This window comes from Aythya fuligula, chromosome 16 (genome assembly GCF_009819795.1).
Source record: "Aythya fuligula isolate bAytFul2 chromosome 16, bAytFul2.pri, whole genome shotgun sequence".
Classification (NCBI taxonomy): domain Eukaryota; kingdom Metazoa; phylum Chordata; class Aves; order Anseriformes; family Anatidae; genus Aythya; species Aythya fuligula.
Window position 1 is genome coordinate 10,799,876 of NC_045574.1, and position 25,173 is coordinate 10,825,048.

Sequence of the window (25,173 nt, forward strand, 5' to 3'; positions counted from 1 at the left end):
CACTTGGCAGAAGTTTTAGAGCACAGGGTGGAGCAGCCAGTCAATGTCTGAAAGGAACAAAAGGTCAACTGCGGCAGCAGAAGAAACAGAAAACTCCGATATGAGAGGAAAAAACATCCAGCCAGGTGTTGATTACTCATTCCCTCATCCAGTCTCCCCCTCACATCATCAGCATGATGAATTCCACACTCAACCCTGGTGTAAGAAAGCAGTTAATTTTGCTAGGGAGAAGTTTCACTAACCAAAAGAATACATTCACACCCCACTTGTAACAAAAGCCAGTTACTACACATTGATTTATAAAACAGTCACAGAATTTATTGAGATAAATACAAAGTTACATAGATTCTCTATTCTGACAAATGAATGACACTGCCAGAGTGTCCTCATTTAATTGGGTTCTAAACAACACTGTGTACAGTCACAACTGCCACTAGGGCAGCATCCTCACAGATGCCAAGTGTACATCATACATAAGTTACCAGTGAATTCGAGTTCTAAGTAACATGACTAACATGCTTTGGATTACAAGTGCTTGATAATTCCCTATAGCATTCAAGCAATATTGCACCCACTAACGTTATTCTCATGTTCCTTAGCTAGAAATGCTTTGAAGTGATATTCTTACTGCTTTTGTGAGAGTGGATCAGCTACCTAACTTTGCTCCATCTGGCTTTTAAAATACATATTTTTGCATAATTTAAACAACCCAGAGAATTGTATGTTAACACACAGCTTTACTCATCATTGCATACATTTGTCTATTACAAGACGTAAAGTGCGGTCTTTAGTCATGCTGAAACCACTTCTAGTATAAAATTAAAACAAAAGGGCAAACCTTGTAAAGGGTAAACCTGTTTTAACAGACCTGCACATTGCCTACAAAAAAAAACAAAACAAAAAAACAAAAAAAAAACATACCCCAAAACTATGGTGCCCTCTGTTAGTGCATGCAACTGTAGAGCTGAAAAAGGTTTTAAATGCTCTACTGAAATCTTATCATCTGGAATAGACATGATTTTGATTTCTGGAGCTAGAGAGGTACCAAATGTTGTTAAAAAACAAGCAACTTTGTTTAGCCTTTTAGTGAACTTCTATAGCTGGTGGCTTATTGTTTACAAATATTTTAATTAAAAAATCCTTAATGAACACTAATCAAACACACTAAATCATACAAAAGCTTGTGTTTTCCAGTGGATTATTGCAAGAAAAGGTAATTATTAAAAGATTATCTGACAAACAGAAACCTGGGTTGGGTTAATGTTCAAAGTATCTAGTATATGTACATTTCAAACATACTTACATACACACACACACACTTAAAAAATTTGATCAGTGCTGAGAAATTTAATGAACTGATAATAGAAAAACAGAAGTAAAACCTTGTCAGAAAGGCCTTAGAAAATTTGAACTGTTAGAAAATACTAGTGTAATGCCAGCATTAGAAAAAGATATTAGAACTAGAAAAAATTAACTTGAGGGGTCTTTTGTTAAGAAATCGCAATCATAAAAAGTCTGTAGTGAAGAACCATTTTAAATTATAAAAAATTGTAAAAAATTAAATGTAGAATGTTGCAGAATTTACAGAGCTTATACTGTTTACTGTAAGAGCAGTGATAGCAGTGGTACATTTCTGCCTTTTGCTTCCAAAAGCATTTTGTGAGCTCACAAGGAAACAATTTAATACAAATACTGTACATTATAATACAAGACTAGTTAGACAAACATTCAGTTTTTCAGCATAACTGAACCCTCAGAAAGTAGAGCCCAGCTGAGGAACCTACTTGCTCTATCACAGACAAGCCAGATTTAAAACAAAAGAAGGAAAAAAGTTATTTCTGCAAAAATCTTCACCCACTTGAACTACTTACTAGTAATAACAGTGAAACAAGGGGAAAAGAAACAGTTCCACAGGCCTATTTATGACAAATTGTGTTCACTGAGAAAGTAAGTATCATTACATAAAAACGTTTCTTTAGTAATCATTAGTTTTTGAACAGGACTAAGTACCGATCCAAAATCTGAAGAGAGTTTTTTTTTCTTTTTTTTTCAAGCCCCATTCTAACAACAGGTTTGGGACATGACAGAAAACAGGATCCACCAGAACATATTAGTTTTGGAATTTTGCAAACCAGTCAGATGCTCTCAGATTTCATTAACAGAATTTTGCTCTACCTGTATACTAACTCCATCCTTCTTCTGAAACAGTCATCTAAATACACAGAAGGCATGTCCTATGTAAGCTTAAAGATCTCAATAGCCTCCATTTGTCGTCTGCCCCAACCCTGACCACAGAATCCACAGAAGTTATAAACTGCATTAACACCTTCTTTCTGAACACTTACTACTGGAAGTTTCTCCAGAATTTATATATCCCGTGTCTTACAAACAAATTAACAGGTTGATGGGGATCTGAATGTTGGACCAGTTAAAAGGTGCTTTTCAAATGAAGTAGGAATGAAAGAGACCTGTAAAAAAGCTTAAGTCTGTAAAACTCTAACACCCTTCTAAAGAAATAGCACACGCTGAAGGAACTGAATCCTTTAGTTGAAGGGAACTTCAGCAGAGCAGAATGAGTAATTTTCAGTTTGGAAAATTAATGGTCTATCTACAACTAACCAGCACCAGCAGTAATAGAAACAGACAGTGTTAACACCTGTAGGAGTATAGTTTAGAAATAAAATAGAAAAGTCACGATATACAAAGAATGTCAAACTCTGTGCTTTGAAAATTATCACATTATATTAAGTAAAAACGAATCATGCCTTAGCTCTAGCAGAATAACTACTTTATAAAATGAAATGATTGAACTTTTTTCCCCACTGATACAGAATTAAATTCTTCATCCTTTTTTTTGTTGAAATTTAAGAGCTATTCACATACATACACTTCTTTCAGACAAAATAAAACACAATATTTGAAATGATACAAAAGCTACAGTAACAAATGAGAAAAATATCTGTATGTAAGTTTGCTATAATCAAAAAAAGATTCAAAACACATTAGAAGCTTATAGCAGACTACTACAGGAACTGTTTTGTTAAAAAAGAAATAAATTTCAATTACACTGAAACACTGAGTATGTGCAAGAATTTACATACAATACTGAACTGCAGGTAAGATCAGAGTTACCACCCACATTTAGGAAAAGAAATAAATTGCTCATGCATATCAGACAAACGTAGAAACATCTGTAGATGAAAGGTGGTCATGAAATAAGAAGTATGGTATTTCTCAAAAAGCCCTTTCTAGCTGTTTTGTCACTTTGTGCCAAAAACTTAATTTTCTTATTTGTTCATCTTATTCATACTAACCATGAATGTTGTGCAAATAACCATTTTGGCATCCAGGGCTATTGCAGAAGAACGCATTAGTTTTGTTTTTCAATGGGAGTATTGTCCATGTTGTTTTGTTTTAGTTTTATGGTAGCAAAGAAGGCCACATCTTGATCTCTGTCAGATTGAAGAGCTAGAATGGTCTCCTCTGCAGCTTCTAGATGAGGATTGCCAACACTTTTAAAATAAGCTAGAATAAGGTGAGAAAAAGACAATTTTAATCAAAGCCAAAAGAAGAAATTAAACATTTTTTTTTTAAAGCTACAGGGCATGCACAATGCCTAAATATAGAGGATGCCAAAAACATCTGGGATAGCTCATCCAATTAATGAACTTCTTAGAGGAACTACAGCAAGCTGAGGAAACTGTCAGAGAAAGAAATACGCTACGTTTTACTCATCTTATAAGGTACTTAAGTATTTATAAAAATAAATTATTTTTGATAAGCCCTAAATGGAAACATGCCAACAAGGAAAAGCAAGCTCAGGAAGCTGCCTTTGTCCAGTGTTTCGCAAAACACTCTCCATACTTTAACTCAGAAATGATAAGAGTTTTGTTTTCTAAGGAATTGTAATAAAGGAAATTGTAGCAGCGCACAAAATTATATTATTTCCTACTACAAGTGTTAGCTTCAGCTAACAATTCCATCACACAAAAGAGGAATGACACTTCATTTGACGGACCACAAAGAAGACTTAATTAAAATAAAGTTTTGAAACAAAACAATACAATCTAAGGTGATGTTTAAAATTTCCCAATAAAAATCTATTTTCCACAAGCACTACAGACACCAAATATAAACATAGGCAGCAACATGCAGGAACTGCATTACTTCCTGCTATAAACAAGTATGTAGCTGCCCTCTAGTGGATGAAGCATTATTACATTGGATATATTATCCATGTCAGTTTCAGGCCCTTCAGGGATGATGATGATGAACAATTAGAATCCAAGACTGAACAGCCACTGTATTATGCATTTCTAAATCTATATCCCTCAATCTAAATTTAAATACAGCATCCCAGATTACAACATACATTTGTGTTCTCCGTATAAGCAGAACCAAACAGGCTTTTACTAGTCGAGTGAGCCAATTTATAAAGAACTGCACTGGCAGATGAAGGACAGCATTTGTAAGACATTAATTCTTTCAGAGGAAATTAATGACCACACCTTTCTCCAGTAACGTCTGCCTTAGAGCCTTGGCGAGCAGAACCCTTACGTTTGGCACAGGATCTGAAGCAAGACTTAAAAGACTGGGGAGTAAGTGTTCAACAAATTGGTCAACAGGCATACATTCTTCTTCCACCACAGCCTACAGGATAAGGACAGAACATGAGAAAGCAAGATTTATGTTAAAATTACAGCATTTGCCATTCCTTTCTATCTTATCCTTAATTTTGTCTGACCATTTAGAAAAGACAGAGTTTAACTTTAACTTAACTAAGAGTTTAACCACACCTTATATTGCAGTGCAACCTTTGAAAAACATTCTAAAAATGCATCTTGCCATTCTGAAGATGACCCAACATGGGCAGATAACTTAATTTCAGCTCTATTTTAGGAAATACTGCTCTCTTGCCTGTCATCACTCCTTTGCCTTTCAGTATTAAACTCACTTCCCCTTCTTCTCCATCCCTATTAGAGCAAACCTTTGTAGGGGGCTGAAGTGTGATGGATGGGAGGCATGAAAATAGAGCAAAGTAGTTCCTGGCATCCGGCAGCGATTGTTAGCTCGAAGAGATCTTGTAAACCCTTATCCCAGCACATCGACACAGGTATTATAAAATGTTTATCCCTTTAGGATTTACTTCCTAACTTGGCTACTAGGATGGTAGAAAGGAACAAGGATCAGCTGTACCAGCAGGAGGCGTAGCACAAAATTCACCACAGCTTCAAACCTGAATAACCATTTGCTACTACTGACACCAGCCCAGCCCACAGAATCACTAAAAAAATTCTCAAGTCCGAATTTCAGTTTTGCCTACATTACTGAAAATTCTCAAACTGGCTCCAAATTAAATGTATGTAGACCCTCAGAGAAAGAATGCTCCAACCTGACAAATGAAGGCAAAAGCTTGTCTTCCAACCCACTTGGAACAGTGACGAAACCGCACTATAAGTTCATTAATGAAATTTAGTCCCAGTGCATTTGCATTGTTTGCATAGAACTTCTGTAGTATTGCTACAACCTGTGAAGCAAAGGAAGAAAGATTTAAATTTTAGCCCTTAGGAAAAGGCATCGTTGTATTTGAACCTTATAAAGAAACAACAAACATATACAGTATAACCAGCTCTGCCTGAAGAATTTAATGAATTATTACATTTATATTGGAGAAAAGCCTTCTGTAGAGAAAGCATAAGATGATGTTCAAGTTAAACAAACAAAATTAAAATAAAACCACCATTAAAATAATGCCTTTATCCATGGTTCCACAAACAAGAAATCCTTCTACTCATTCATCTACGGGATGATGGCATTATCATGAAGTCCATAGATTAAACAAACTTTGAGGAAAGGTCAGTTGTGGTTTTTTTTGTTTGTTTTGTTTCTTTGGTTGTTTCTAAAGGTAGAATTCAGGGAAAGTTCTTCTGAAAAGTCTTATTTCCTGGTTTCTATCCAGTTAAAAACATTTATCACTCACATACAGCCAAATGAGGAAGGCTTTAGGACATGCAGAAGTCAGACAACTCAATGTATTTTATACAGTTTCCTTTTAACCGCATGCATCAAAACAGAGCAAGTTCAAAAGGCCGGTAACTTCTGCCTACAGATGGACAGAAGCTCCTGAGGATATAACAATAAGTGATTTCAGATATCCCTCTCAAGAATAATATTCCTCCTGTCCTTCCAAGTAAGTGAACTAAATCCTCTACCAGTTTGAAGGAGATCCACCGAACTTCTGAAACTTTATCGGAGCAGAGAGTCAGTGCAATATGTCTTAAGTAGTCGTAGACATCATTAGGATTGTAGAGTTCCAGTATCAGGATCAGCTGCCTGAAACAAAGAAGTTATTAACTCAACCAAGTGCAGCACTAACCAACTGTTGAAACTCAGTAACGATCACTTGGAGCCTTGAAAAGGCCATGGTTATTATGAAGCACCTGGAGAGGTTAGGTCTTCTCTTTATAAAGGTGAGAACACATATTAGAAAAGACACAAGAGATGCAAGAAACTTTTAATCAAGCTGTATCAACAAAGCATCACATTTGTTGCATCAAAATAACAAAAAAACCTACAAACAGAAGTACAATGAGATGTTTCTCTGTAACTTCAGACCAGTGTCATGTACCTTCCCTCAAAGTAAAAATCAGAGATTTGCTCTGGTCTACAAGTCTACATTTTAAAAATTATTTAAATCTACAAAACTGCACAGGACTCATTTCAGTCACATCAACAAACAACACAAAGTTACCTAACTCTCCACTAGATGTCAGAGGACTGCTGTACAACAGCACTGCACCAGAGTAAGATTCAGTTTGTTGAGCCAAACAACAAAAGGGAGAATAAATCCTCAACAGCCCAAATAAAGCGACGAGATAAAGACGAAGGTCAGATTTTAGCTGCAAACCATGTCCACAAAACATTCCTCGGGTTCTTTAAATATCAACAGGGCTTGTTGAAAAAGAACTGTGAGATGTCACTATCTCCATTATATACCCAGCCATATGGAAATACCAAACAAATACATATATATTTTTGAAGAAGTCTTTTCTATCCTGCAGATATGTAATACAAAAATGACTCTGTATATACATTTCCCTAATTTTACATGCAGTCCAGAACTGAGTAAAATCTGAACTCTCAGTGAATAGTACCTATCAGACTGTCATATTTCAAAAGCTACATGCAAACCAGATCTCCATTTTGGCATGTGATGTTTTAGTTTCTATTGTGGTTGATCGCAACAGTTTGCATTTAAAAAAAAATTGCCAGTAGCTAAGTTCCCTGATTAAGTTCCTTAATAAAGAATGGTTGTGATCTTTTAGCTCAGAATTAGGGTGCACTAACTTCTGAATATAATTCTCTATTTCCAAGTTAGTGATATACATGAAAATCAGACATTAAGAAAATTACGTACTCTGCCAGCTCATAACGAAACCTCCAGTTCCTGCTGTTATCAGTCACCACAAATTCTTGAAGTTGATAAAGATACTCTCGCCTTTTGTCTGCATGAAGTAACTAAAGGAAAAACATTACTAGCATAAAGCTGATCAAATTCAAAACTCTGAAGATACTATCTTCAGAAATTAAATTACACTTTCCTACCTTTAGGAAGTCATAGAGATGTTTAAGGACACCAATGCGCACTTCATCTAGATCTTTCAAGAATCCATTGAAAATTGGCACCAGATCAGCAGCTGTTAGCTGATCCCCCAAAATAACTGCTAGTTCATGGATTGAGAAAGCTAGTGTCCGGCGTACCTTCCACTGCAAACAGTTTAAGAAGAGATACATATTAGGTACCATAAGTGGAAAAAAATCCTCACAGCTTTTAAACACCACCTACGTGAGGGACTGACAAATGGGGCAAGCTACATAGAAGCAGAAAATGTTAGTTACATTTATGATGACTGATTTAAATCTTGAATTTTAAACTCCTACTCCACATTTAAATCCCTTACAAAAAAGAATATGATGTTATAGCTTCAGCAAAGCAAATAGAACAAAAGCTACAAGAATCTCAAAATTATGCTTTATCATTAGAAAGCTGTAAGAATTTTTTATTGTTGGTTTTGGTGGTGGTGTTTTTTGTTGTTTTTTTTTACCTGTACATCTGAGGCCAGCGTCTCATACGTATCTTTCAGGCAGTGCCAGTTCTGCCTGCCCAGCGTTAAGGCCACTCCAGGAAGACTATATGCACAGTGTTTGGCTATTTCAGTATCAACAGTCTGGGCACGAGCAGGGTCAGTCATTGACAAGTACTGGTCTAGTAAAGGTTGAGGTATGATATCCTAAAGAGAGAGCACAGCAACAACACACATTTCCATTAATTTAGGACCAGTAAGAAAATACACCTGCTGTGCTGCAGTATTCTCTTCCTACCAACCAGTGGGGAGCAAAATAAGAACAGTGGCAAGACACCCATTTTGTGGTTTTGCTTTACAAACTGCAAATGAGTAGTTATTTGCCTTCCCATTAGGCCAGAGATGTCAGCAATGAACAGTAAATATTACTTCTTGAACAGACTACGTCAAATCAAACTGAAGATTTATTCTTTACTATAGACAAACATTAAATCCAATGACAAAGCAGTATCATCAGCTCCTAAAGTCTGTTGCGTGAATTGCCTCTAAAGCACCAAAAAGACAACAGGTAGGCTTGTTTACCAAAAACATATTTTTTCTAGTTTTCTGATTTAAAATAGTTCTCTTTAAATGCCCAGAGCATTTCTTCACCTTCTGCAACTGATCAACTGCAAAAGCTACTGCTGTATGAAGGATGAGATGAACTGTGTCTAGTACTCCACTAAAGCAGGTAGATGCTATTTTAATCACCTGTAACTTTGACTTGTCATCTTCAAATGGTGGATTCTTTTCCTGGTCTTTCTTTAAAAATACACTGTTTCCTCTGTGTTGTTCCCCTGAATCCTGTAAATGGACATACTAGTTAGTGAAATGAGTTAGACTTAGCAGTGTTTGCAATTATTTCAAAGCATCACAGTAAGAACAAAGCAATTCAGTTACAAAATAGCCTTTTAGAGACAAAGCCTTATTCACTGTGTTTATACAAGTGCAAAAAAGACAACAGTTGTACACTACAAACACTGTTAAGATCACAGATAGATTTGCTTCTAGAACAGAATTTAATGCAACAAACCCATCATTCATTCAGACTTTGTGCAGTTACTTTTATTATACTCTTAGAGATTTTTTATTCTTGGCATGAATTTAACTATTAAACAAGGCAGTTGAGCAGTTACTCCAGGTCAATATCATGATAAAAGCATCACTTATTTTGGAAAATACCACTGGAAGCTCCAAGCCTATCAAATCATGAAGCACACACACACACCTCTCCCCAAATAAGTATCAATGGAAACCTTTGAAAGACTCTAAAGGTTTAAAAGACCAAAATCACAGAAAGTCTAAAAGATCACAGGGTTTTCTTGTTTGTTTGTTTTTGGCTATTTACATTATTTGTACAGGTCTTATGTGCAATTTTTCTTTGTAGACATTTTTTCTTAATCATTCACAATTAGCTCTAACAACATTAAATACTGCACAAATGATTCTTTTTACTCCTATCTGTACATTACTGTCAAGAAATAGTAACCAGGAACTGTGTAGGTATCACCACCTGATTCAGCCTCCTGCTTGAAGATCACAGGCTAATTTTAGATCGATTGCAGGAAGAGGTGAGACCATACTTGATACGTTTCCCCTGAAAACTACTACAAGGCTACTGCAAAAAATAACTCTTAAGTAGCCTGTGCACAAGCAGAAATAATAGCACTCAATTTTGTTTTTTAAAATAAGTAGCATATAGTAGTTACAATGTAGTAATGGCTTCAGATCTGAAGCAGGTCACTTATGTCAGGGACTACACCAACATACACATTACTTCAGTTGGTAAGAATTCACTTCAGTCATGGAGCCCAATGCACACTTACTGTGCTTTTCAGTATACTGGTGGCAGACTCATCGCTGATATCATCTTGGGATGCAGTGGATGAAAGGGTGTCTTCCTCCAGCTGGTTGCAGGTAGTATCTGAAACAGCTGTTTCACCTGAAATAGTCTTGTTCTGAAGTTTGCCACTGCTCTCTTCCATTTTTTTGGTCTCACAGTTCCCAACAGAATCAAACTGAGCAGCTCTTAGAGCAGCAGACAACACTTGGACCTGAGCTGTTATAAAGCAAGAGACCATTTAGTATCCTTTCTGCACTTAAAAGCATTAAACTTAGTTACTTAATTTGAAAGGATAAAAAGAAATCAGATCTAAGCTTCACAAAAACATATTAGCAAACATTTACTGTTAGAAAGGCCTATTACTCTTCCACGAAATCTTCACATAAACTAAGAGAAATGACATGAATACATTAACATTTTCAGCAGGAGCATTCTACTAACTTCTCCCACTGAAACATGTTTATGATAACCCCCCCAAGGTATCACAGTATACTGGTTCACATTTCACTCTTCATATTGTCAAACATATTAATGTAAATTCTTTATTAATATTCTTGAATTGCTTCAGCTACCTGGAAAAGGCAATAATGTGCATTTAAAACATTTCTCAAAAAACCCACAACAATCTAGCTAGAGGAAGGAGTTAGTAAAACCACCTCTGAACTTATCTGCAGAAGTGGACAGAACACTAGCGGTTGGGTTTACCACTACGTCACCAATAAACGTCGGAGAAACTTTGCTGCTAAGAACATGAAGTTACTAAGAGGTCAGAATGCAAACACCTTGAGGTAGTTATATCTCCACAGGCCTAAAGAAAATATAGTCTCAAGACTATAGAGACGTTAGAGCATAATTTAAAGGTGAAGAATACTAGAATACTTTGGAAACGAGGGGATAGGACAATTTATAAATATGCCTGTTATCAGTTCTTTTGCTGTTTTATAACTGTTCTGGATGTCAAAGCAGAAGGGAAACAAAGATTAATAACCACATCTCCTTATTCTGAGAATTGAAGCATGACTGTTCAACTAAAGTCAGAAGGAAAAGGGGATGTATGGACATGTTCTTGCTTTCTCCCATGTCTCTCCAAACCATTCATTTTCCCACTGCATAACTGTCAAGCTAACATCTTTCCATTTGCTTTAGTTGAACATAATACACTTCTGCTCTTTTCTATCTCCCTTTTCTTTCCAAAACTCATTTACACTTTTTTTCTTTTTTCATTCATACACTTCAGTTTCTGCTTTCTTTCACGACTTTAATTTTTAATATTTCACCTCTAAGCCTTCCCCTTTCCATTCTCAGACATGAAAAACTCTCCTGATGCCTTTCTAGCTTGCCATGAGGAGCCAACTAGATATGCCATACTGCCACTCTGCCACTGCTCACAGCATAGCAAAGAAGCCAAATAAAACTCCAGTTGCATGCAGAAAAAATGAATGAATAAACAGACAGATGAAAATTGATAATTTACTCAAGACTTAGCGGAATGAGAAACAGTTGACTATGGATGACAGGCTTGTCAGGTGAGTCCTAGCACCATATGAGTACCAAACCATTTAAAACACAGTCAAGGGTTTCTATAAAAGCCAGGAGAAACCTTTCTGGGGGAGAACGTTATTCTATTACAGAGTCTCACCTTGAACATCTGGATCATCTATGTGCTCCTGTAAGCTTTCTAGAACTTTTTTTATTTCACTGCTAGCAACACAGTTATTACATGGCACAGAGCAGCTGTCTTTGTGCTTCTCAGTCTTGAACTGAAGCAACTCCAGGTCCTGACTTATATCAGGCAGAGGAGGGCGCCAGTATAGAAATGTATTAAACACATCCTCAGCAGACTGTAGCCTTGAGTTCGTTCCTGGAAAACTGCTGTCTGTAGAGACTTCAACCATACCAGCAACAACTTTATCATCCTGAGACAACCTAGACAGATCTTCTCCAGGATTTGTACGACAATCTGAACTTGCTTCCCATGTGTCTTTATTCAGGTTCTCAACTGAGAGCGGCATATTCACTTCAGCTGAAGTCTCCTCAGTTGAAGGCTCTGGTTTGATTTCCATTGGTTGTTCTGAACTAATAACAGACACACAATTATCCATATAAAATATCTCTAACAGTACTTTTGAAGTAAAATACTTCATAAAAGGTAGCATCAACTACAGAAGCTTACTTTCTCCACAGAAAGACAATGTTAGGGCTACACTTTACTTCGACAGTTTTCCCTTTATCTTCCTGTCAAGCCATCTAAGTTAATTTCACTTCAATAACATGGCTACATGCAAATAGACGTACATGTACGACCTCACCTTTCATACCATTTCTGGAACTCTTTTCTTAAGATTTGCAGCCCTAAGCAGCAACTAAAGGAATTACCTTCTTGCTTCTCCCTTCCACTATACCACATCTTTCCTATGATTTTACCTGGATGATGTAGCATTTGTACTAGAGGCAATTAAAGTTATATTGTTGCTTGGTTGACAGGAATTGGAATTTACATCTTGTGTTGATGGTCGGATACTCAGCGTCCCATCTTCTCGAATGTAAAGACCAGCACTTGAAGGGTTTGCAAAAGTAGAAATAAAGGGGCCAAGAGACTGAAAAGCTGCCTGACGAACCTGGGATAGTATAAAGACAACATTCAGGATTCACGTAACTCCCATAGAATTAATGCTAAAAAATAAAGTTTGATCCCAAGTTGTTTGTTACTGTAATAGCTTCATTTAATGCCAAATTTTACCAACTATCCAATAAGTGACACCTACACAAAGGGTGTCAGAATATTAAGAAACATATGGATTTTTTTAAAATTTCAAATTTGAAGGATATCATTGTATACTTCAACTAGTATCTTAAACACAAGCAACATACTCTCAGAAGAGCAGTACACTTACAAAAAACATTGACAGGAATTCTAAATAACAAAAGAGAAGAAAAACGAGGTTCTCTCTTAGGCTTATCTCTTAGGTAAGATTAGCTTTTTCTAGATAAGAATCTAATCGCAGCAAAAAAAAAAAAAAAAAACAAAAAAAAAAACCAACAACCTTGCCCATTATCGTGTCTGCCTGGGAAGACACATCAATTATAGAGTGAGTTGCTTACCCATCTACAAGTGTCACTAATAAGACTGATGAAGAGTGGGGATAGTTTGCTTCTGCGGACTTCTGGGGATGTAGTGTAAGACACTGCCATAAAGCATTCAGCACAAGCTTTTCTCATTCCCCAAACACTATCAGAGCAAAGTTCAAAGAACTTGGGAATCTGCCAAAAATAAACAAAACCAAGACTAATTAAAAACTAAGCAAAGGCTGCAGCAACTTACTATCAAGGTATTTGTTTGGAAACTGGAGACAATGAGAACTCAGAATAAAATGAGTGAAGAAAATAATAAAATAGGGACAGGTTAAAAAAATGCATTAACTGAAGAAACTGGAAAAAATTATCTTCCCCTCACTGGGATTTCATGTTTGACTACACACATTAGGAAAGAATAGAATTAATGGCTTATTTTTCCTGAAGTTGTAATTTAACTCATCTAGTTCAGGGAAAAGAGAAAGTCAGTAATTCTGAAGTATGCATATGAACCATCAATTACATTTTAAAAATGCTTTGCATAACAAGAATTTTCTATTTCTACTCAATCCCAGTTTTGCCATATAAGTACATTCAAAGCCTCCAATAAAGCCATTTCAAAAAAATACATAAACAGATTATATAACAGAAAAGACAACAGAAGAAATATTATTAAACCATTTGAACTGATAAATACATGTCTTGTAAATGGATTTTGATTTTTTACCTACCAGAAGTCTTTCTGTGGCTTCTTGTCCAACTGCATTACAAATGTCACCAAAATTAGCTGCACAAATCTAAGAAACAGAAAACATCATGAATAATATTCTGGCTAACACACTTTCAAGTGCATTAGGTTTATCATCAACTTCACCATGCATTATTTAACCCCTGTAATAAATGCACATTTGACTATTCAAATTTCAGCCATGTAACTACATCCTGTAACCTTAACTCATTCTGAACAAATACTCATTAGAGCAGGCTTCCATAAACCACATGCCTTTGAAATCAATAGCAGAAAAGGCTTCTGCATTGTGAAGAGAGTCTTCTACTTCAGTAATAATTAAAAAGGACTAATAAGCCTACTTGGAAGCTTTAATGACTTTGAACAGCAGCTGTCAAAACAAAACAGATTAAAATATGATATGAGTGTCAGGACTTAGGTGTACAGACAGAATTATCTTTGCTATAGCTGAAACTGGCTTAAGCACTTTGCTGAAGCAAACTTTAATCAACATCTCAAGTTAGTCCCATTTACAGTGCATTATATTCAAATTCTGTAATTAATGCAGAAGGCACATTCCCTTGTTGCCCAAAAAAAAACCACACAACACCAAACAGCTGAAATCTGAAATGAATTTACATGAGCCTATGTTAACATACTATTTATTTAATGTAAAACAGAATTATAATGCCGTAACACAGGTCAAATTCCAACACCAACAGCTTGTGTTAAGGACCAAGCTGCAGCTCAGCATGACCCTTAAGTCTGATGAATTATTTTAAGACTTCTTATGCTGTAAGTTTCCCTTTGTACTTGACCATGATTTAAAAGGAATCTTGCACTTCAGAGATTTCTCCTTTGAACAATAACAGGTTTTAAAAAAGGAAGAATGTCTAATACCTATTTTTGAATTTCTGGTTTTGAAATAAGATAACAGAGCAGGTAATTGATTTGCATCACAGAACCAAATATTGTGGCTTAAAAATAGGTTGTGAAATACTATTAAATGGTGCAAACCCTACTATTCCCCAAGGACTGTTATCTAATTATTTAGTGAAATACAGAATCTATAAGCCATGCTAATAAATTAAAACTGTTCTTCCAGACCCTTTCAAATTTCATCAGTGAAAGCCATGATTAAATTCCTCAAGAAGGCATTTGAATAGCTGTGTACATACAAATTCCTTTGAAGCATTTCAGAGTTGAAAACACACCTACCTTTCGGACTTGAAACAATTTCCCATCACTGCAAAGTTCACAAAAACGAGGAAGCAGCATGTGCTCAACTGTTGTTCTGCTCAACATAGAAGCCATTTTACAGATTATCTAAAATCAAGAAGGGGATATGAGGAAGGACAAAAAAAATATACAACTTATAAGCATGGCCCAAACCTCCTCTTAGAAATTACTTCTGAGAGCAAGAAAGCAACTACCATCAAATAGATTTCAGTGCTCTAGATTATTCATATTTTTGTACACTTGTTTATGTAAAGCACAACTGTAGTTTTTATTTAAAATCATTCCATACTGTATTTAAAATCATTCTGTACTGTCACTCCTGAACATAATATTTCTTTACATTATTTAACTGGATTAAAAAGACAGTGAAGTGGCTTTTATTAATAAATACATTTTCAATATGATTTACAGTGTGGCATACATACAGCGGTATTTTTATACATGGAAGACAAAGTCCCACTGCACTAGCCAGTACGTAAAAGCACAATCTTTAAGTATATGGCAAATATCTCAAACTTAGGACTGCTCAAATGCTTAAAAACAAGCATCATCCTAGTTCTATATAGGATCAGACAACATGATAAGGCAAAAGTTTGCCATACAAGAAGAGAGATAAGGGAGAATAAGACAAACTAGTCACATATGTAAGCTAACGCATACTTTACAGGAATCACACTCAGAACTTTTAAGAATTAACATCTTAATTCCATAATTAGTTAGTAACAAATTCATTAATTTAGCTCCTTTCTCTGAGAAACTGCCAACTGCACCTACCACAGCAAACTGTTTTACTGCTGTGAAAATCAGGTTCTTTGGACTTTAGGTCTCCTTTCACCTTGCACTTTCTGGAATAACATGCTGTAATCTTTACTTTTGAAGTGGTAAAAAGGAAGGGGCACCCATGCACCTTTCTCCTCAACTATTCTGCCCGCAGCACTGGGAGTTTAATGCTTACACAACATAAGCATGTGTTACACCATGTGTTACATGATGTATCAAGTCCTGACCCTGTTCCAATTCTTTGAGAATTGTCTTTTTTTTTTTTTTTCTCCAATGGTGCTCAACATTACAAATGACTAAGAAACCTACCAATTCAGCACTTAACAGCTTAACATACATAGATCCAAGCTTCAACTATATCACATCAGTGTTTCAATTCTCAACAGAGCAACTAACGAATAGAAGAATACAGGAAACTGAAATAATGGTATAGAAAGTTTAGGTTCTATTATTAATGTAAAGCTCTCAAGCCAATACAAGTGTACGTACAATTCTGATTTCCCCTTCCTTATGCTTATTCAAGGCTTGCACAAAGTTGTTATAAATATATTCTAAAAAAGCTTTGTAATAGCACTGCTAAAAAATAAAGAACAAAAGCAATAAAAAGCCTAAAAGGTAAAGATACAAGCTTTCTTTCAAACTGAGTTTTTCAAATTCACTTACATTCACAGCTTCCACCTTGTACTCATCATCACTGTCAGGAGCAGAGAGGTCCAACAGAATTGGACACACCTTGTTTTCTATGTCACTCTGAGCAACAAGATCTTGTTCCAGCAGTATGAGCAGTGCTTCTTGACCTGCCTTTCTGACCTAGTAATAAGAACGAACAGAACAGAAGTCTATCACTGTAAAAACATCATTTAGTGACACGAGAACTACAGAAAGCTTGTTTTCATTGAACACAGAGGTACAAGTTAAAAAATAGAAAAAAATCCCTCAGCTTTAACAATAAAAGGAATTAGTAATAAACAGTAAATTTTAATGTAATTGTTAGATGCCCTTTAATCAAATCCTGAGAAACCAAAATGTGAAGTAGAAGTCAGGACCTGTATGTTACAACTTCAATAACAGACTGTGTCAGTATGTCATTAGGAAAATCCTACACATTTCCCATTACCCGCTAGGGTAAAAATATGTATATTCAGACCTCCCTAGCAAAGTGTGCTGAAATCAACACATACCAATAATATGTAATAACCAGGTATCAATTAACAGGAAATTTATTCTCTTTTCCTCATATCTCTAGTTCAAACCACAGCATGTTTTCCAACTATTCAACTCACAGTCTGTTTTACCTACCTGATTGTTAACATCTGTTAGATACCTCACTACTATGGGCATAAGGTATTCAAAAAATGCTGTTGGGAATTTTGGTCGACTTTCTTGCAGAAAAATGGCAATTGGAGGTATTTGTTCCATCAGCTCTGTACGTACAGTTGGTTCTACCAATAAATCAGAAGTAAAAGCTACATTAGTAAATTGAAAATTAAAAAAAAAAGAAAGTACATTACGAAAAAGCTAGGATTTTGTTTTGCTTTAAAGCTTTCACAACAGAAAAAGATGAAAAGACTAGAAACATAAGGAAATATCACCACTAAGACTGCCAGTTCATAAAGGAAACACAAATAAAATAGCCTTACACGTTATCACCACAGTCCAGAGTTAGAAAAATTAAAATAAATGCATTCAAACCTGCATCTTCAGAGAGTCTGACTACTATTTCCATTACAGTCAGGAAGTCTTCCTCATTGTTACTGAAATCTCGAAAGACATCCAAAAGACCTCTGGCAATAATTTGCCTGTGGAAGAACAACAGATTAACTGCCTTGATATCTTGTCAACAACATACAGGTGAGATGCAGGAGGAACTTAATAAATGGAAAGGGACACTTAAAAAAAAACCACACACATCAAGCTCTTCTCTAAATATTCAGTCGTATTAGCTATACAATTTTGCCACACCCCCAAAAAAACGAAGACTGAGTCCAGAGATATTCGATGAACAAGAAAGAAGAGCTATTAATGGAAATTTTACATAACAGTTATTCAAACTGAAATTTTGCATTTAGCAAAATAATGAAAGTAACAGCAATGCCCCCAAACCCACCATGCTGTAAAACTTGTATCGCCATCAGGTGTGATTGTTGTAACTGTACCTGTTAAATACGTTATCGCTGAAGGCATATTTTTCTAGACGAGCCAGCGGAGTCAAATTATCCTGTCCTGGAATGTCCAAGAATGCTGTTATCCTCATGCTATCACAGTCTGGTCCATAATCTTCAAATCCAACTTGAAAGACAAGAAGAGTAACAAAAGAAAAGAAAAATCACCCAAAAGTCCGCAAAAGATGCTGGAATATAAAATATGCCAATACCTCTACCTATTTTTAGAGCTATTCTTCAAAGCAAAACTATTTGTGTATCACTGAAAACTGCTTACCAGAAGAAATCTTTAGTTATACCCAATGAACTCAAGGGCAATACTTGCATAGAGACCAGTAAATTCAAGCCTTGAAATGGAACTGAAATGTAACCTGTTTCAGCTGTCACAATATCCTTGGCTTTTAACACATTTTACTTTGCAATTTGACAGAACTAGCCACACTACAAAATTAAGAGAGCTCAGCTGACAGAACTGCATGCCACAAACTGACAGACAAATTCAAAAGGAAAGTAAGTCCCATTAAAAGAAAATGACATTTTCAGTGATAGAAAATGCAAAAGCATATTGCTTTAAAACAGCAAACTTGTGTCTGTTTCAAAGTTACCAAGGCACATTTTTCTCACCGCAATTACAGAGTCCCAAACATTCACACCACACAGGTGGCTTTGGAGAGAAAACAACTTTATTTGTGAACATACCGGGTGACTTCTACTGCAGATGTTCTTAACTACCGAGATTCCCCAAACAAAACTACTGTTTTCTAAACCTTTTTTCTATTTGTGAACTTTTTAGCCAAGTATTACTATACCAACCCCATACCACCAAAATCTTACAGGCACTGAATCCAGTAACACACCCTTGATTATAGATTACAGGCAAAAAAAATAAGGCTGTGAGGGGGATAGGAAAAATTATAACTTCGCTGTCAAATTATTTCCTGTGCTCATTTCTTAAAGCATAGGCACTGAAGAAATCTGTCTGCAACTCAATCTTCCAGACAAATTCTCTCATTTCTGCAACAGATACAGGAACATGTACAGTAACTAAAACTACAGGAAAAAGTTACACTGGAGTAGCTGACACTGCTCTGGGCATGCAACTTCCCCAACCAAGCACACTTTGCTCACACAAATCACACAACACCCGTGACCTTCCTGAAGTACAAATGGTGCCACACTGCTTCACATATGCGAGAAGTAATCTCTCTCAGGCCAGCAAATGTGCTAAGAGTGACAGCCACTGAAGAAAACACGCCAGTTTCTGACTTGGCAGGACAAAATATTAGGTATTTGAATTGGTAAAGAAAGCACAACACTGGCAGTAATTTGCAAGCACAATGACAAGCCAAATGGGCTGTAAGAACAATGCCTGTAGGAATGAAGCCCAGGCACTCCAAGCCAGGGCTCTACAGGCCTCTTGTCCTCAGGGAGGGGAAGTTACACTGTGCTTCCACATTAGAAACCAGCAGAGATGTGGCTAAACAAATGAGCAAACCAAATCTTGTTTCATTTATAGCATCAGTTTCCTCTGCTTGCAAAATGGGAAGAACAGAAACACCCTCTCCCTTTGACGCGCTCAGAAGATTAGCAAATGTGTGCGTAAAGAGCTGTGCGTCCCCATCTCCAGTATTCGGGGTAAATAAACTCACAGTCCTTCTCAATGCGCCAGCCCAATCACTACAACGCTTTTGCACATCTTAAAGAGAAGCCTTCATTATTTCATAATACACTCTGAAATTGCCAGTGGGTTTAATGGTGTCTGTATGTAATTGCAAGGTCTCTGATACAACAGCTCCTTCAGGATTGAAGTGGCTGTACCTTAATCAGAATAATTAAGTTTCAACTCTATCCTCTTATTCTATCTACAGGTTTATGTCACCGACACTTCTCTGAAGAACTCCTTAATCTGAAACCTGCACAATGAACTGTGTTAATACCCATTATAAATTATTTTTATATACAAATACTCTATTACCAAGAGGTACCAAGCCTCTGCTTTTTTCCCTACAAGAGAATCTGATTTCATATGCCTGTAATTGATTTCCCATTATTTAATACTTTGTTTTTGCTTTGTATCCTTAAATAGACTGAATCTCTAGAAGACACTGTTTTCCAAACTCACAGAAGTTATTATTAACTTAATGAAGAAATACTTATCAGCACACATATTATTCTGCTGTCCTCAATGAATAAGAAAGCAAAAGTTACTGGGACAAATTACAGGCCTGAGATGAAGACAACTGAAACATGGTTTCCTAGTATCGGACACAAACTGAAGCCAAAACATCTTCCACAGAAACACAGCGCTTAAAAAATAAACTACATCGAACATATTCGAGACAAAAGGTTATACCTGGGGGCCTCAGGAGGAAAAAAAAAAAAAAAAAAAAAGCAGACTATACTTATGACAACACAGTTTCCAAGAAAGCTACTTGAATCGTAAAACAGCAATTCTGCGCTCTTGCAGACAGTGAGCTCCAATCAAAAAATTCAACAGGACTCAAACAGAAGAAAACTGGGGGATTAGATTTTGTGTTGCTTTTGTTGAAAATGTTTACACAAACATGCGACTCCACAGCTACGTGATCAGCAACGTATTTTAAGACACGAGTAACTAGCATGACTGTGGATTCTTATGACACCCTTATTTCCATTCAATTGGCCGTTATCATTTCTAAAGGCTTTTTTTTTAATATACTTTTCAAGTTGTCAGTGTCAAAACATTTATTTGCACAAGTGTAGGTAACTTACATTACAATGCCCTAATAGGGATCATCTGTGCACCTGTCCCAGGGCTAACACTCCCACCAAGCACAGCACCTGAAGAGGCAGCACCCAGTGCTTCTGCTCCAGAAGTAACCCACTGCAGCACCGAAAGCTCGCAGGAAGCCAGACTAAGATTGTAGATTTCCTTTTGGAGGTTGCAACACTCTGTCCACCTCCAAAACCTAACTCTGACCATACTTATGCCTGTGCAGTTATAATATATATTTCTGAAATGCACTTATTACAGAATTAACAGTCTAAAAAATGAACTCGTTTCACTTTACTATTAGTCCCTTCAAACATTTCAGCAGAATTCCTACCAGGTCAAAAAACAAGAAAGTAAATCTCAATTATAAATCTGGCTACAACACTACACCAAGGACTAATTTTCGAAACATGATAAACATGCTTTACTTCTCTACCTAAGCAGTTTTATTTTTATTTTATATTAGCTAAGCACACATTAGTGCTTCTAGGACTTGAGGGAACACAGAGCAAACTACTTATGCTGAGGATGAAGAGAGTTAAATACCTGAAATTTTTTCCACACAGACTCAGTACACATAAGTTAGAAACAATCCATTTTGCCTTCTCTCAAGAATTTTTCTTCCATAAAACAAGAAGCTATAGGTACTTACAAATTTTAAAATACATAATACCAGAAAATAAATTACAGAAATATGTTGAACTTGTACTTCTACTGTATCTAATAATACTCCTTCAGAGGTGAACCACGCATTCAGCGTTTTCCCTCTAATGGTACCAAACAAGTGTGTAATTTGTCCATCTATAAACAAGATCTTTTGCTCAGCCCTGAAGTGGCCGGGCAGTTGGATTTGAAGATCTCTGCAGGTCCCTTCTGACTGAACTCTATTCTAGTCTATTCTATCTACTTGAAGACTGCTGAGTTTGAGTTTGCCATGCCTCAGTTTGACCTAGACTCAAAAGCTGCTTAGAGCCTACAAGAACCACCTACAGCATTACCGAATTTAACTACACAGCACATCACCAGCTACCGTCACTGTATCACTAACCACTTTTTCCAACACAAAACATTAAATACTGGTTCACTATGTAACAACTTTATGAGCTCAACTAGTTAATTCTTTTTTCTTCCACAGTTTTTAGAGGTAAAACCAATTTTAAAATATATATTCTTAAGTCTATTAAGGAGATATTTGAGCTAATTATTTTTCTCACCTTACAAAAACAAGACGTCAAACTGTAGTTGATTAATTTAGGTAGCTTCTATGATAGCTTGACCCCCTATTCAATGGAATACCCCCAGCTGTCTGTTCCCATGGAGCTGAACCTCACTGTGGATAACACTATTTCATCAACTTAAGAAAGTAAAAATCCAGTCCTTGTTACTTATTTGACTGTAATTTTCCTGAAATGCGCCATGAACTCTTTGCTAGAGACTAGTCATTGGATTAGCCCAGTATCTCAATCTAGACAGGATTTCCTGAACTCCACTGTATCAGAAATTGAAAACCGCCTTGAGTGCCCCAATTCTAACCATATTGCCAAATTCATGAACTTAATCAAAGGTTATTTTTAAAGCATAAACAAGATTTGCATAATGCTTTCAAATATATTTCCCTTTATTTACATGCCCATCCTAAAAATGATCATTCCTTTTACACAAATGTTAAGTGACCCATGTAAAATGCTTATTAATGACTGCATACGGCAAAACCTTTTTTTAATCCGAACCTTTTATTTTTTTTTAAATTAACTTCATGACTCAAATCAGAGTTTTGCATTCAAGCAACAGACTTATTCATCAGCTTATCATACTAATTTTTAACCAACAGTCTCAAAGAAACAGCCAAAGACCGAAAAATATCGGAGAATGAACGCTTAACTCCTACTGAAGTCTACTCCCAGATCAATGCCAAGATCCATAAAACATTATGGGAAATTTGCATTTATTTCTGTTTGTGCTTTACACTGAGCAAACAGAATTCAATACTATCTTTGTTTTATTACATGGATTAAAAAAAAAAGAAAAAAAAATAAAGGGAATTGGGAGCAATTCAGAAAAACACAATCAGTTCAAAGAACTAACCATTTGTTGGCACTATGAAGGGGATTTTTGTGTGTGTGTTTTGTTTGTTTGTTTGTTGTTTTTTTTTTTTTAATTAGGGCAGAGAGAATTAAGAATTTTCAAGTCTTAAGGTACTGCAACAACTGTTGCAGCTCTCCTGTGATTAGAGGAGCTCAGGTGAGATTGATGTGCTGAGCTCTGCAGAACAGCCTTCAAATCAGCCTAAGCACATTGAAATGCATCTCCTAATTTCCTTGTCACTTCAATCCTGTTCAACATATGCATGCTTTTAGCCATTTAAGGTCTTGACACGGACTTCTTTCATTTACTTACTGCAGCAAGCAATATCTTTTAGTACCCATTATTAAGCAACTTCCTCCAATGTTATCATGATTTCAAATCCCTACATGCTAAAAACATGCATTTCAAGCATTATACTCCAAGGTTTGCAAATTTTGATTTATTTACTTTTTAGATTTCTAGCTTTCCAAATAGATACTATTAAGGAAGGAAAATGCTTTCTAATGATGGCTTTAAAATCATTAAGATACACACAGTTACACTTTAATTCTAAGAAAAACATCAAAGATGTTCTGCGACACGCAAAAAGACACAGACACAAAATGAACCAACAGCTCTCACCACTTAACCATTAATTTCATCTAAAAAAATAGAACTGTCATTTGTTTTTCTGCTACCTACTCGTGAAATGCTGAAACCTGACGCACTGAGAGCAAAAAACAGTTAACAGCAACTAACAAAATTCCACAGGGTGATCCCCTGCCTGCAGAAGCAGTGTCCCTGCACATCCTTCCAAAAGAAGGCTTTAGCTTCCATTATGCTCTCATGTTTCTCCTGGTGTTGCTCAAGATCATCTTCTTCCTAATTTTGAATGTTTACAGTAGACAGGGAAGCAAAAGCCTTCTGTTGTGCATTTTCAAGTACTATTACACAGTAACAGAGTGGTTGAGGTTAGAAGGGAGCTCTGAAGATCATCTGGCCCAAGCCCCTGCCGAGCAGGATCACATAGAGCACGCTGTGCAGGATGACATCCAGGTGGAGATGCATCTCCAGAGAAGGACACTCCACAACACCTCTGAGCAACCCGTTCCAGTGCTCTGTCACCCTCACAGTAAGATGCCCCCTCAAACATTTATGTGGTAAACAAATCAAGTCTCTCACAAACACCAAATTCAAGCATCAGTTTGTCTTTTAATGGAAATGTCAATCCAGCATCCCAAGTGCAAACGAAACCACCCCCTGCACCTAGCTGGTTCCCAAAGCAACACCACTTCAGCGATTAGCGGCTACAGATTTACCTCCTTAAGCAACAGCTCCTTCAAGTTGTCTGAGCCGCATTCAGCTCTAATCCCCTAACAAAACTCCACACTGTACCAGCTGAACCGCCTCGCCTAGCACCAAGAACAGGGTACTTAACCTAAAACCACTAGCTTCTGCCAGCCAGCTGGCGCACAAAGGCGTTTATTTCCATTTATTTCCCATTTCTGAAGGGCACACACACGACAACGCCTGCACCTCAGCGGTGCATGCCCAGCGGAACCCCCAGAGCCTGGAACCACCCCCAAAGCCCCTTTGAGCCTCACCAGCCGGCAGCCACAAGACCCCTGAGGCCTCAGGACGGGGCTGATCCTCTCAGAGGGGGTCTGGACAGGGCCCATTTCCCTCTCCCTGAGGTTCAGCTGCCCAAGGCGCTGCTGCCACAGCCCCCAGCTGCCCCCACAGCCAGCGGCCCCTCACCTCGGGCCCTCCTTCCCCACAGGACGGCAGCGGGCACCGAGTGGTTCCCGGCCCTCAGAGCGGGCACGGCTGCGGGTGTCAGGGCTGAGAGGCCGAAAAGGCGAGGGAAGGAAGGGCCCTGTCAGGCCCCGAGCTGCCCCCACAGCCACGGAGGAGCCTTCAGCTCGCGCTGAGAGGCTCCGCACGGCCCCGGCTCGCTCCTGTCGCGAATTAAAAAGGCGGAGAGGGAAAAGAGAGCGACTGGGGGGCCCAAGCAGCGAGCGGAAAAATAAAAATTAAAAAATTTAAAAAAAAAAAAAAAAAAAAAAACACAAAACAAAACGACAGTTACTCACAATCATCTAAGTCATCCTGCAAATCCACAAAATACAAAGGGATCCCTACAAACAGAAAACAAAAAGAGAGACACCGGGGAGGGGGGGTTGGCTTCGGAGGGGCAGCGGCGAGGGCGGCCGGGCCGGGCCGTGGCGGTGCCCCCGGTGAGGCGCCCCCCGCCCGCCGGCCCCACTTACCGGCCATCTTGGAATGGACATGGGCGAGGAGGAGGAGGAGGAGGCGGAGGAGGAGGGCGCAGGGAGGAGCCGCCGGTGCTTCCTGCCCCTCGCACGGAGGCGAACCCGAGCGGCTGAGCAAACAGCAGCTCCCGAAAGGGG

General features: G+C 37.4%; 1 protein-coding gene across 2 annotated transcripts; it reads right to left on the bottom strand.

Annotated features, from left to right (window-relative positions):
• Window positions 1–292: 292 nt before the first annotated feature.
• On the bottom strand, window positions 293–25,114 carry LOC116495673 (serine/threonine-protein phosphatase 4 regulatory subunit 1-like). 2 transcript variants are annotated; one of them, XM_032198325.1, is made up of 20 exons: window positions 25,033–25,045; window positions 24,856–24,900; window positions 17,941–18,073; window positions 17,477–17,583; window positions 17,084–17,226; window positions 16,448–16,594; window positions 14,984–15,091; window positions 13,770–13,835; window positions 13,069–13,227; window positions 12,391–12,584; window positions 11,606–12,042; window positions 9,950–10,182; window positions 8,835–8,927; window positions 8,106–8,291; window positions 7,606–7,767; window positions 7,418–7,518; window positions 6,213–6,333; window positions 5,393–5,527; window positions 4,509–4,650; window positions 293–3,525 (listed from the first exon to the last, which is right to left on the bottom strand). In XM_032198325.1, exons 1-20 carry the CDS (start codon window positions 25,037–25,039, stop codon window positions 3,371–3,373), a joined length of 2,874 nt encoding a protein of 957 aa, XP_032054216.1. In that variant the 5' UTR covers window positions 25,040–25,045; the 3' UTR covers window positions 293–3,370. The 2 variants fall into 2 exon arrangements, with proteins under 2 accessions (XP_032054216.1, XP_032054217.1); XM_032198326.1 differs by lacking the exon at window positions 24,856–24,900 and having other exon boundaries at window positions 25,033–25,114.
• Between the last annotated feature and the right edge of the window lie 59 nt (window positions 25,115–25,173).

Bases quoted from the DNA above. Each gene is read 5' to 3' on its own strand.
- LOC116495673 (XM_032198325.1), bottom strand. The intron at 18,074-24,855 runs GTGAGTAACTGT...TTGTCTTTCAAG, and splicing joins GCAGGATGACTTAGATGATT to TTGGATTTGAAGATTATGGA. The intron at 8,292-8,834 runs GTGATTAAAATA...CTCTCTCTTTAG, and splicing joins ATGACAAGTCAAAGTTACAG to GATATCATACCTCAACCTTT.